At 40.7% G+C, this 13,054-nt stretch overlaps 1 protein-coding gene across 1 annotated transcript; it reads left to right on the top strand.

Annotated features, from left to right (window-relative positions):
- Positions 1–4,343: 4,343 nt before the first annotated feature.
- On the top strand, positions 4,344–7,585 carry CH25H (cholesterol 25-hydroxylase). Its single transcript, XM_062606828.1, has one exon. It carries the CDS (start codon positions 6,195–6,197, stop codon positions 7,020–7,022), a length of 828 nt encoding a protein of 275 aa, XP_062462812.1. The 5' UTR covers positions 4,344–6,194; the 3' UTR covers positions 7,023–7,585.
- The last annotated feature ends 5,469 nt before the right edge of the window (positions 7,586–13,054 follow it).

The following is a 13,054-nucleotide window of genomic DNA, read 5'->3' as shown; positions in this document are numbered from 1 at the left end:
GAGCGATGTGTTGTGTTTCACTTCTTGTTTCATGAATGCATGTGAATCTTTGGGACAGAATCCAGAAAGCTGTCTGTTTTTCACAACTATTCAGCCATAGAACAAGTACATTAAAATAAATAAAATCGCCAAGTAAGCTTGCATTTTACTTGGGTCCTGAAAGAGGCTTTTACTAAGCCTAAAAGGACTTTAATGTTGTTTTGGGGGGACTTCTCCAAGACATTTAAGTAAGGTACCAATTGTAAATAACTACTCACAATGCAGAGACACTTTCTAACCTTTCAAACCACTGACATGGTGGAAAGCATCTTGTATCCCATTCTTAAACTTTGGGTAACTGGGTTGCTTAACAGACTGGTAATTTCATAAATAGCATTTAACCACATAGTAAAGCAGGGAGCTAATCTCTGCCATGGTACGCTTGACCCAGCTTTGGACTTTTGTCATCTTCAATCATAAATGTGTTCAGGCTGTAAAGTCTGTGTACAGCAGATGTGCAGTCAAAAAAGCAGGTGTGTTAAATTCTATGTGTTGTCAGCTTTGCATGCAGGTGAGCTCCTTGTGTGCCTGGAAATATAGCCAGAATAGTGGAAAAACTTTTCACAAAAGCCATTGTGGAGTTTTGCTGGAGCAGGGGTGGCTATGGGAATGGTCAGCTGTTGTGCTCTCCCTGGCTTGCTAAAATTACAAGCACTGTGTGACACAAACTTGGAGAGGTGTCAGTGAAAAGAAGTGTGCAAAATAAGACACCCCAAACATCTTTTTGGAGGAGAGAATCTCGGTGTAATAAGAATGAGCAGCAATGGATGGTGCATCTTTCAAAGCAGATTTTACATGCTTAGTGTGTGGTCTGTAGACATCTTTGTGTTAAGGGTGTATATATATGATGTTGAATGTTGGCTGAATGTCAGCTTTGAATAATAAAAAGTGCACTGGCATAACAGAGGGCATCAGACCCCTTCTGCTGACTTGGTCTCAGCATTTAGTGATGTGATCAAACTATGCCAGAAAGCCAAAAGACAGTAGTCCCTGTTCAGCTGATGGATTGCCAGGCTCACAGGCCTATGTCTGAAGTGAGTGCATGATCCAGGGCTTTGGCTTAGAGATGTACAACACAACCGGGCATACAAGGATTACACACACATAACATTGTTTTGTCCACTTGAGCTTGGAACTTGGAAAACTTCTTTTTTTTTTTGTGGTCATCATCTGCAAATATATTCACACCATTCATTTTGTGCAGAAGGCCTAAGGGTGGTAGAATGCATGTGTGTCTGTTGGTGCTACGTACTGAATGATGTACTAGCTCGATGCAAAGCATCTTTATGCTATTCAGTAATTCTGTAGATAGTGGTAACACTGACGAAAGTTTACACATCAACCAAAACAGCCTCGAAGTGCCTCAGAATAGGAAGAGATGACAAAAGAGCTCCTCCTCCCTTGAGCCCTGTAAGAGAAAAAGTGTTGCCAGCTTGGGAACAAAATAAACCAGTTTTCCATAAATTACTCTTTATGGTGAATGTGCCATTAAAAAAAAAAAAAGGAAACGTGAATAATACGGAAAATTACAAATAGCTTTAATCTGTAAGGTATGAGAGATGGCTGGATGGGTTTTCTGGTATATAACAAAACATGGGTCTCAGTGGAAGATTGTCCTACGCTAAAGCACTTCCAATATCTTGTCCCTTTCTTTGAGATCTTACAAAACACAAAGTCATGCTACAGCATTGCCCATCACGAGCATTCTAGTAATGGCCTCTCTTCTGCAGTAGCCTATTTTCAAATAACTTTCTATGAACAAAATCATTGAAATCATCAATTAAATAAAAGATTACCAAGGCTGGATAGACAGTGCCAATTGGATAGACCTGGAACATGATTGCCTAAGTCTTATTTTCTAAGGATACTGGTCTGAAAAATGTCTGTATTGCATTCTGACTCTTCCAGAAATGATGCACATGTGCAGTTGTCGAGGATGTGAATCAGTTTTTCACTATGGAGTTATGAATTCTGAATGAAAGACTTTTAGAATCTTTTCCTGATGGTTATTGTTTGTAGAGCTGATCCTGATAATGTAAAGCTTGAGAATTAACTATTTACTTTGCTGGCAGCTTTCCGTCCACAGCCATTGTTAGGAATGAATTTAAAAGACCCATAATTAAGCTTTCTTTCTGTGCTGGCTGGGGAGGTTTTCAGTAGAGCTTGAATGGGGAGGTGGGGTGTTGGTATGGAAATATTTTGATTCAGAAAATGTGTTAGTTCTGTTAGGAAAAGTACTTTGTGTTTTCATCAAAACTGAGGAGGAATGTGTGTCTTCTTCATCCTCAAGTACTCAGCATACCCAAGGGCTCAGGGGATGCGAGGAACAGAGGCTCGTGTCCATGCTGTGGATTGAGATTCTAGATTTGAAACCTAAGGGGACTGTAGGTTGGAATGATGTAAATATGCAAAGTCCCTCTTTCCTTCCCCACCTGTAACAAATCTGTGCCTACCTGGCTGTCCTGCCGCAGAAAGGTGTTATCCCTGAGAGTGGTAACGAAGCCCGGGATGTATTTCCTGGTCCCTGTAAAGTTAAGCGCAAACCCGCATTCACTCCGGCAGCCTCCGCTGGGGAGCGGGCGGGCTGTGCGCGGCTCCTGCGCAAGGGGGCGCTGTTGCCCGCGCAGCGGAGCTGCGTCGCGGCTCGGCGGGGTGCGCGGGGGGCTCCGGCCCCGAACCGCGCGGAGCCCTGGGGCATCGCGAGTCAGCCCGGTCCGGCGCGTCCCTCCCGCTCAGGCTCCCGGACAGAGGTGAGTTAGGGTGCGAGGACCGCAATCCCTTTTGATGCGAGAGAAGGAGCTGCCGCTGCCTGCCTGTGCTCGTGACTGTCCTGCTTCCCTGCTACTGCCTTCACCAAGTTCCCAACCCGCTTCCCCAGCACCCTCTTTCTTGTAGAAGGCTCGGCATGCACTGGGATGTTGCCCTATCTTTGGTACGACAATAGTCCCCTCATACAGAGAGGGAGAAGAGGAGGAGGGATAAAGACGTTTTGCCTCTCCTGCTGTGACATCAGTTTCTGTGACATACTTTCAGTACGTTGATCCTAGTTTTCCCTCTTGCTGCCTCTTCCTCATTTTCCTACCCACTTAGTGTTTTGATGTTTACCTTGCTGCTTGTACCTAACAGAGGAGCCTGGGGTAGGTGCTTGCGTCTTGTGCTCATGTGGAATCTATTTCAGACCCTTTGCGGGGCCTCATTCCAAACTATGTGCCCTTCAACCTAAACTCTGTAGCAGGAGTCTTGATTTTTTTGAGACCCATTTAGAGTCTTGTAACATACGGGGAGGTTTGGCAGCATCTTAAGTCGGGTGAAAAGAAAAAAAAGCCAGAGTTGTGTTGCTGAATTAAATACAAAAAGGATTAGTGTTCACTTTGTCTTCATGTTGTACCTTACGCTGACAAAGAAACATGAGTTAGTGGAGTGGAAATATGTGAGCAGTGCTTTTTGGTGGCTAAGCCAAACAGCATGAACTATGTTACTGGAGAGTGAAGTTTTGCCTTCTGATGCACAAGGATTCATTTTTCTGAGCTGTCCCACGGAGCGCCAGCAGAACGGGACAAGTTCTACACATTCTGTGCCTTGCTTGGGCTTCATGTTGCAGGGTAGACTGGTAATAAAACTGCAGAATTCTGTTATTTTTCCTTAAGGGATTTAAGAATATTTTTCTATGACCTAATCTGCAGGCAAAATGCCTATTCTTTAGATTTTAGCTTATAGGCGGCACTGGTTCTAAAACTTCTTGGGACTTCACATGGCTATTAGGGATTAGTCAGAAGAGTGTCTTCAAGGCAGCTGAGCAATTTCTGTCAATGTCCCTTTAGGCAGATTTGGAATACATTATAGAATAAATTTAGTCCCTGCATAATTCTAATAAAATAGAGAATCATAGAACAGAACATAGAATAGTTAGGGTTGGAAAGGACCTTAAGATCATCTAGTTCCAGCCCCCCTGCCATGGGAAGGGACACCTCACACTGAACCTTGTCATCCAAGGCTCTGTCCAACCTGGCCTTGAGCACCGCAAGGGATGGAGCATTCACAGCTTCCCTGGGCAACCCATTCCAGTGCCTCACCACCCTTACAGGAAAGAATTTCCTCCTTATATCCAATCTAAACTTCCCCTGTTTAAGTTTTAACCCATTACCCCTTGTCCTGTCACTACAGTCCCTAATGAAGAGTCCCTCCCCAACATCCCTATAGGCCCCCTTCAGATACTGGAAGGCTGCTATGAGGTCTCCACGCAGCCTTCTCTTCTCCAGGCTGAACAGCCCCAACTTTCTCAGCCTGTCTTCATATGGGAGGTGCTCCAGTCCCCTGGACAGAGAATCTCGTGTGCCATCTGAGAGGCTTAATTTCTGATTATAACTACATAAATCAACAGAAAGCATCTCACAAGGATATTTTCAGAACCAGACAGTGATTGAGCTACAGATGCATTTTTCATGTCCTTATTGTGAAATAGATGTTGGAATAAAATACAATCAGAAAACAGAAATGAAGCTCTTGTATATAGAGCCTCAGCTATTAGATGAGTGTTTCTCACTGGGTTTTAGTTTCACTGCATTCAACACTTTGAATTAATTGAGTTCAAAAGAACAGTCTCACAACAGCAGAGAATCTGAATCCATTTCTAAAATGTATATGCAATGAGTAGAGTCTTTGAAGGCTGCACCATACCTGTCTCCAACAAAGAACTTCTGATTGCCTAAATAATAGCACAAATAATGTTGCTGTTTAAGTAAACTCCTTCATGTCTAAGGAGAGAACAAAATCTGCACTTCCTTAAGAGTAGAATCTCTATAAGAAAACGGTGGAAACTGAAAGCACATTTAAGTATTAGGAGAAATCCATGCGCAGTTCAGGAAAGGTCACTGCTAACTAATTATTCTTAATTATTGAGAAGCAAGGAAATTCTGTCTTGCATTCCCATCAGATTTAATTTCTGAATAGTGAAGAACTAAAATCATCTGAACAAGCTAATAAAGTCATTCAGGAAGTTGAGCTCATTTCCAGTATTAGAATAAATGCCATACCTACAAAAGAGGTGAGTTCATAGGAAGCTGATGGCAAGCTTCGTTTCCCTAAATGTTCAAAGCTTTGTTTGCCTTTTTTTAAAGCACAAAAGAGTGATGTCTTAGTGGTTAAATCAAAACTTCCATCATTTACCCCTAAAATACTTTTGGCAAATTAGAAATGTTGGGGGACAAGCCTGCTGGCTTCTGCTGTGTGCTTGCCTACAGTCAAAGGAAGATCCATTAAAGGACTTAGGTTTAAACAGTGGAACTTTTAATTGCATAAGTTGGTTTGATACTTGGGTAAAGAACGATTTCCATACCATACTGCTCAACGAGCTGGTGAAATGTGGAGTGAACATTGTAATAATGCAATAATACTTTTCATCTGTTCTTGTATCTGTTTGGAAGCATAAAGAGATTTTACTTTCTATTCCTCCCAGCAACTGGAGGATGTATTTTCTTTTCAAAGTCACTGGCTCAATTTTGTATCTAATCAAGTCAGGTGGATTTTGCCATGTCAGGTAGATACAGGAACATAAAGGAGAATGTGACCTCAAAAGTAGATGGGGATAGATCACAGCTACCACATTCAGACTGGAAGCATAGTATAGGTCTCCTTAAGGTTTTGCCTTAGCCTGTTGTATAACCCAAGGGATCATTAAGAAAATCTGTGTTTGCACAATCATCCAAAAACATCCTGGATGATTTAGGTACATTTACATCTTTAAAAACAGTCATGTAAAAAAAAAATCAATTATAGATTGTATTTCCTGACCTATAAAATTAAAAGACAAAGGATGACACAATTTAAAATTACTAAGAGACAGCAGTTTTCACATGTGTGCACTAAGTGGAGCAGAAAATGTTCCTACCCTCTTTCTTTGAATGCCAGTGTTAGAATTCTGCATTTCTGCTTATTTTTCCCATTGTGCAAGTCTCTTGTAGAGCTCCAGTGACTACCCTAGCCAGCTAATTCTGTTCTGAGATTGTAATGTATTATACCTCTTCTGCATAACAGGAAAGGGGACTTCCCCTTTAAAGCTACGTATTGCTAAGGAGGATTTCTAATGGGCGGAGTTTTCCTTGGGCAGGCTACATAAAGGCTTGCAGGATTCGCAGACTTCTCAGACTGCCATCAGCATGAACTGCAGCCTGCCAGACGGAGTGCTGCTGCTCAGCTACGTGATGGATAGAGGGCACGACAGGTTGTGCCTTCAGCCTCTTTGGGACTTTGTCACAGCAAAGAAGCCATTGATCAAGTCTCCTTTTTTCCCAGTGCTGTTTTCTTTTACAGCATACATGGCTTTCTGTCTTCCATATATTGCACTGGACTTTTTAAGCACTAGACTACCAAACTTGAGAAAATACAAAATCCAGCCGCAGAACTATCCGACTCTTGGAATGATGGTGCCGTGCATTATTCAAAGTGTGTATCACCATGTTGTTTTTATCTTCCCGGTGACTTTTCTCCACTGGTACTGGAAACCAATGAATCTGCCGGTGACAGCTCCAGAGCTGCCTGAGGTCCTGCTGGAAGTAGTAGTTTGCCTGCTTCTGTTTGATTTTGAGTACTTTCTGTGGCATTTGATTCATCACAAGGTGCCTTGGCTCTACAAGACCTTCCACAAGGTGCATCACAAGCACGTATCAACATTTGCTCTTACTACACAATATTCCAGTGTATGGGAATTGCTTTCACTAGGATTTTTTGCTGCTATCAACCCAGTACTCCTTGGATGCCATCCTTTGACAGAAATTATTTTCTTTCTTGTAAATATTTGGTTGTCAGTGGAGGACCATTCAGGATACGACCTTCCATGGTCAACTCACCGGCTTGTGCCTTTTGGTTTGTATGGAGGAGCACCACATCATGATCTCCATCATCTGAAATTCAAATCAAACTATGCTCCTTACTTCACCCACTGGGACAAACTCTTTGGGACATTCACAGAGTCACATTCTAATTAAGGATATTTACCTGTGGATGAACTCTCATTTTTTTATGGACTAAACTAGGACGTTAAGTTTTTGAAGACATACGGAAGATTGTATATTTGAAGCTGCCTATAAAAGCAATAGTTATTTATTACAAATCCTCTTAATATATGTGTATTTGTATGTATACTTGGAACTGCCTATGTTAAATGCCTGCAAATGGGAGGGTAAATATCTGTTGCTTAAATTTGTTTGAGTCAAAGGTGTAACGGAAGTATTAAGAGATACTCTCTCTTCTTTCCTTCTTTCCAGCTTTCATAAAGCATGTATTGTATTACTGTATGATGTTTTATACATACACCAGTACAATTATCTTACTATTGTAGGATTATTTATGATGTAAACAGAAAAGGTGCACATTGTGGACTTTGTGCAGATTAACCTGCCAGAGCACATCATTGAACAATGATGTTGTAAGATATTGCAGCCAAACAAAGCTAGTTAGTCAACTGTGCAATAATTTTGATATTTATATTTTAAACCTTGGTGTACTGTCTGTTTTTAATAAAAAATAAATATGGTAATTCTTTTAAGAATGTATTCTGCTTCGTTTTACTCATTCCTCTACTCATGTTAGTAACAGGTATGATTCTTTGTGCATAGGTACCATTTATTTGAGTTTCAGAGTTTCAGACTGTTCTTGCTAAAATATTGTCATGTTATTTCAAAAGCAAACCATTTACTTTTTCCCCAGAATCACGTGTTATTTTTTAAATAGTTTTCAGTTTTGTAGAACCAGAATATTGAAGAATGCAGTTGAAAAAGCCATGGTGAAATTTTATTATTACATTTGTGAGAAGCTTGAATAATTTTCATAAAATTTATGATGTGAGAGCAGTACATTAAGCAGCTCCTTAATAAAAGGGAGCATTGGTCCTTCACAATCACATCAGTAAATTGTTACTTGCATGCAAAAACCTGGCAAGGAATATAAACTGGTTTCTGCAATATAAATGATGCTTTCAAGCAGATTTCAGAGGAGTGGAATTAAACCTTTTTGCATCCTAACCCATAGAATAAAACAGCTACCTGTTGCTAGATGAACACTTATGTTAGAACATTACCATGCAGTCTCACAGAAGTCACACTGTAAAAAACAAGCATGAAGAGATAAGCAGGTCTTCCATGTCTCAGTCAGCAGAGATCCATATGGACTTCTCATGTCCACCATATGGCATTTTAATGTTTATAATCACCTATCTATAATTATTAATAAAATTCTCAGGACAGTGATGGGAAAAGAGAAAGTGCAAATATTGTAAAGAATATGTAAGGAACACTTTTGCATCATCATCCAGAAATGTCTTCTTTGTCATTTTGTTGTGTCTAGAGGGTTGTGTGACCTTACAGAGGCTGTTTGTCCAGGAGAAGAGAAAATCCTTAGTATTTCCAACAATGTGCTTACAAAGGGAACTTATAAAGGGAACAGCAATTTTGGACAGTACGTCTTTTTCATAACAGGAAATAATTTTCATAAACTTCTTCATAAACTGTACAAAATGCTGCTATCTTAATAGTTAGCTCCTACTCCCTCTGCTCTCTGATACCATAGAAGAGCAACTCTTTTTTTTTTTGCTGGTAAGAACATGACACATCCTGAGAGCAAAATCTGAGGCTTAGAAGAATACAAAACTGGAATTTTTGCCGTACATGTATTCAGCTGAGAGTTCCTGATCTTTCTGATTATTATAATCCTAAATATTCTGGGGTGTGTGACAAAAAGAAGAAAGTATTCTTTTCTGCCAAATGCAGGAGGCAAAATACAGTCTCTGATTTATTTGAGCTGTTTAGCCATTTTGAGGTATCCCAAAGTTACCCTTTCAGTTCTAGAAATGCCACTTAATTCAGCTTGGCAAATACTGAGCATTTGACAGTGGTGCGCTGTGGTTTCAACAAGTTACATGTTATGATATAACTATATATTGCAACTGTACCCTATAACTGTCTGTTTCATGTACTATTGGCTCTCTAAGTAAGCAAGATTAAGGCTAACTGGTACTTGGATATGTTGCTATAGGAAGCCTATGAGCAAATCCCACAAGAAAGGTTGTAGCTAAACCCATGGGGATTATTCTGCTTTTTTGCATGAAACTGAAGAGTTGATATAACAAATACTTTACTACTGGAGAAAGAGTCCTAGGCAGCTGCAGGCAAAAATATGATTCCACTTGTCAAGTCAAGTGAGACTGTCTCATTTGGCATTGAGAGAATAGCATAACAGTGGTGAGGATGATCAAAGCAACAACGAAAGGAGGCAATGTACTGCGTGATGATTCTGCCTACTCCTGTCTCCCTTACATCCTCAACATTTGTATGACTTTGGACACACACCAAGAATACATTTCCCTAAATATGGAATTTCCCCAAGATTATATCTTTACTGAACATCTTGCCAATCAGATCTGGAATCTCAGTTTAAAGGCTCATTATGGCTTGAGCTTGGAATACTTAAAAGTGAAAAAGTTTTCAAATGAAAATTCAATGCGTAAATGTCTTGAATGGCTTATTTCAATTCCCTGCTAGAAATGGAACTGTACTTTGTCATCATGACATAATCCTAGCATAGCCTGTCCCTATTTCTCCAATGCTTCGAAGGGAATTTAGGCTCTAAACTGTGAGTGATTGAAGCCATTAGCATATTGTGTGTACTTTGAAGCACTTTCTGAAACAGTGTACTATAATAGAACTTCAGGTGTATGTATGAGAAAAGCTTATGAGCAGAAGACCCAAACAAATATGTAACTTCAGGCTTTTACAATTCAATGAAAAGCAAAATATAGACAAAAGCATATACTGAGGATAAGCAAATAATAGTTGTTTTTTTTCCTGTTTTCATTGAAAGTTCAGCATAAACTGTACCACTGAGCGTGAGAGCACAGTGTATTGATGGTGCTGAGATTTTAAAACAGGATTATACAGATGTCACTTCCTATATTTGCATTTCTGCATAGTCTTTACCACAAGTCCTTACCAGACAAATGGAACATCATGATACTCTTTTGCAAGCAAACCAAAAGCAGCTTTCTCTCTTCTGTTCCAAAATTCTCCTAGCTTCCTTCCTCATTACAATGTGACATGATGTGCCACACGGATTTCTTATCTAAACTGCTGACACATAATCTGTTGTAATTTGAGAGTAAATTGAGGACGTTTGAGTGGAAGTTCAGGTTAGATATAAGGAAGAAGTTCTTTACTGTGAGGGTGGTGAGGTGCTGGAACAGGACGTTTACCAGAGAAGTTGTGAATGCTCCATCTCTGGCAGTGTTCAAGGCCAAGTTGGACAGAGCCTGAGGTGATACAGTCTAGTGTGAGGTGTCCCTGCCCATGGCAGGGGGGTTGGAACTTGATGATCTTAAGGTCCTTTCCAACCTTAACCATTCTATGATTCTAAGCTGTAAAATGAGATCTTTTGCTGCTGCTATTGTCCACCTTATATCTTCAAAAATCCTAATTTAATAAAGGTCAAAGAAGCCAGATTTTATGCATTTCTGTTTATAACTGTGTTTTGGGTCTTAGGCACATGGTTAAAGATTGAACTCTTTGATCTTACAAATCGCATGTGTTCCCAAATTCTCACTGGCAATTTAGCAATACGCTTCTCTCGAAATTTAGGTTGTTTCAAATGATACCCAGTTTGTCAATTTTGAGGTAACAGCAAAAAACACTGCAAAGGGACACGTTTTTGCTTAGTGGGTGTGTTCTCAGAGCTGCTGGGAAGTGTGTTTCTCAGGTGCTTTGGAGAGAACATACAAAGTTTAGAGCCATGCTGAGTCAATATTCACTTCTGTAAAAGGATTTGTTCTTATTCATGTTGATCAAATACAGGCACTTTGCAGAGGAAAAACAACGCAGTTATAGTCTACAGCTATGATTTTTTTATGATTTGAAAAATATGTTATTAATGGATTTAGTGACTCAGTTAATCTAGTGTTTTGTCTGGAGTAAATGGAGAGCTGGTATCTCTTTGGGCTGTCAGACTATGCTATCTCTGAATTAGTCTTGAAGCAATTTCTAATGACAGAACACTTAATAGTCATCCAATGTCACTCCATTGGAAGGAATTAATAACTCTTTGATGTGGCTTTATCTTAGTGGACTCCGCAGTCATTTCAGCAGTATTACTTACTCTTGCTTTCATGCACAAGTATTAAACTTCCACCATTATCTGCCTACCCCCATGCAGCCCTTTAGAAGTAGTTGTAGTTCTGCATCTGAAAAAAACCAAATCATCTTGGACTTTCTCAAAATACAAAACCCCCATGGTTCTATTCCCAGATTACCTTGTTTAAGAGAATAATCATAGAATCATAAAATCATAGAATAGTTAGGGCTGGAAAGGACCTTAAAATCATGTAGTTCCAAAACCCCTGCCATGGGCAGGGACACCTCACACTGAACCTTGTCATCCAAGGCTCTGTCCAACCTGGCCTTGAACACTGCCAGGGATGGAGCATTCACAACCTCCCTGGGCAACCCATTCCAGTGCCTCACCACCCTAACAGGAAAGAATTTCCTCCTTATATCCAATCTAAACTTCCCCTGTTTAAGTTTTAACCCATTACCCCTTGTCCTGTCACTACAGTCCCTAATGAAGAGTCCCTCCCCAGCATCCCTATAGCCCCCCTTCAGATACTGGAAGGCTGCTATGAGGTCTCCACGCAGCCTTCTCTTCTCCAGGCTGAACAGCCCCAACTTCCTCAGCCTGTCTTCATACAGGAGGTGCTCCAGTCCCCTGATCATCCTCGTGGCCCTTCTCTGGACTTGTTCCAACAGTTCCATGTCCTTTTTATGTTGAGGACAGCAGAACTGCACACAATACTCCAGGTGAGGTCTCAGAAGAGCAGAGTAGAGGGGCAGGATCACCTCCTTCGACCTGCTGGTCGCGCTCCTTTTGATGCAGCCCAGGATACGGTTGGCTTTCTGGGCTGCGAGCACACTCAGCGTGATCCTGCTGTCACATTTACATGTAATTCACATGTATCTAAGACGCTGGCTTTGTGTGCTGGGGCTGGCTGATGTACCAGTTTGCTCAAATATTTAGGCTGGTCCTGCATTGCTCTGTACAATCCAACCTGAAAGCTCTTTGTGGCACAGTTTGGAGTTGTGTTTGCAGTATGTTTTTCTCATAAAAACAACTGCCAAATAATTGTTTTCTGAAACTTAAATGTGTTTCTAATTTATGAAAATTTGAAGTTGCTTAGGAAATAGAAAAAACCCCCACACCCCAAAACCAACCAACGCAAGAATTCCAGACTTTAAAGGGAACCAAACTAATGCAGAGGGGCCTTTAATTGCAGAAAATTATGAGTTTTTAAATCTTTCTTTTCAAAAACAAGATTTGAAAAGCTTACTAATCACCATCTTCCCCAAACTGTAATGACTGTTGTGATCATGTAAGATGTAGGTGGGGACAGGGGGAGGAGAGAAAGGAGAAACAAAAAAGAAAGCAATGTGTCACACTTCCATCACTGTCCCCCGGTGCAGTGCACTACCTGTCAGGTACCCATCAGGTGGGTTTCTGCTCTACTACATGCTTCCCACCGTGACACAGATGCTTTCGGCCCTCAGATTCTCACTGCTGGACTGGTACAGACTGCACATCCACACACACACAGCTTTTACTTTCTGTTATCTAGTTCTTTCTGGAAATTCCCACAGCAGCAAAACACAGTGACCTGCAAGAGGGAACTTGCCTTTGGTCATAAAGCATAAATGCAAACATACTTTTGTGTCATCAGGCATTAGATTAAGTTAAAAAAAAAAAATCTACAAGCACATGGACTGGAGTGCCTTTTTCATGCCCAGTTTTGAGATAACAGGTTGTGGGAAACCACAAAGCTAACAAACCAAGCTGGATGGTTAGTAGGCCAGGCAGGCAGAAACATGACTTCTTAGGTTTCACTCTATGGAGAGAGACTTCAGTACTACAGATATGGGATTTTGAGGGATGTGGAAGCCTATGTTACCTATGCTTCCAGGGAGACTTTAGACGGCAGGTACTTTTA

This window comes from Pezoporus occidentalis, unplaced genomic scaffold (assembly GCF_034315485.1).
Source record: "Pezoporus occidentalis ecotype Australia unplaced genomic scaffold, CSIRO_AGI_Poc_V1 ctg98, whole genome shotgun sequence".
Classification (NCBI taxonomy): Eukaryota; Metazoa; Chordata; class Aves; order Psittaciformes; family Psittacidae; genus Pezoporus; species Pezoporus occidentalis.
The sequence above is the reverse complement of the archived record's forward strand: the minus strand, read 5'-3'. Positions and strand labels throughout refer to the sequence as shown.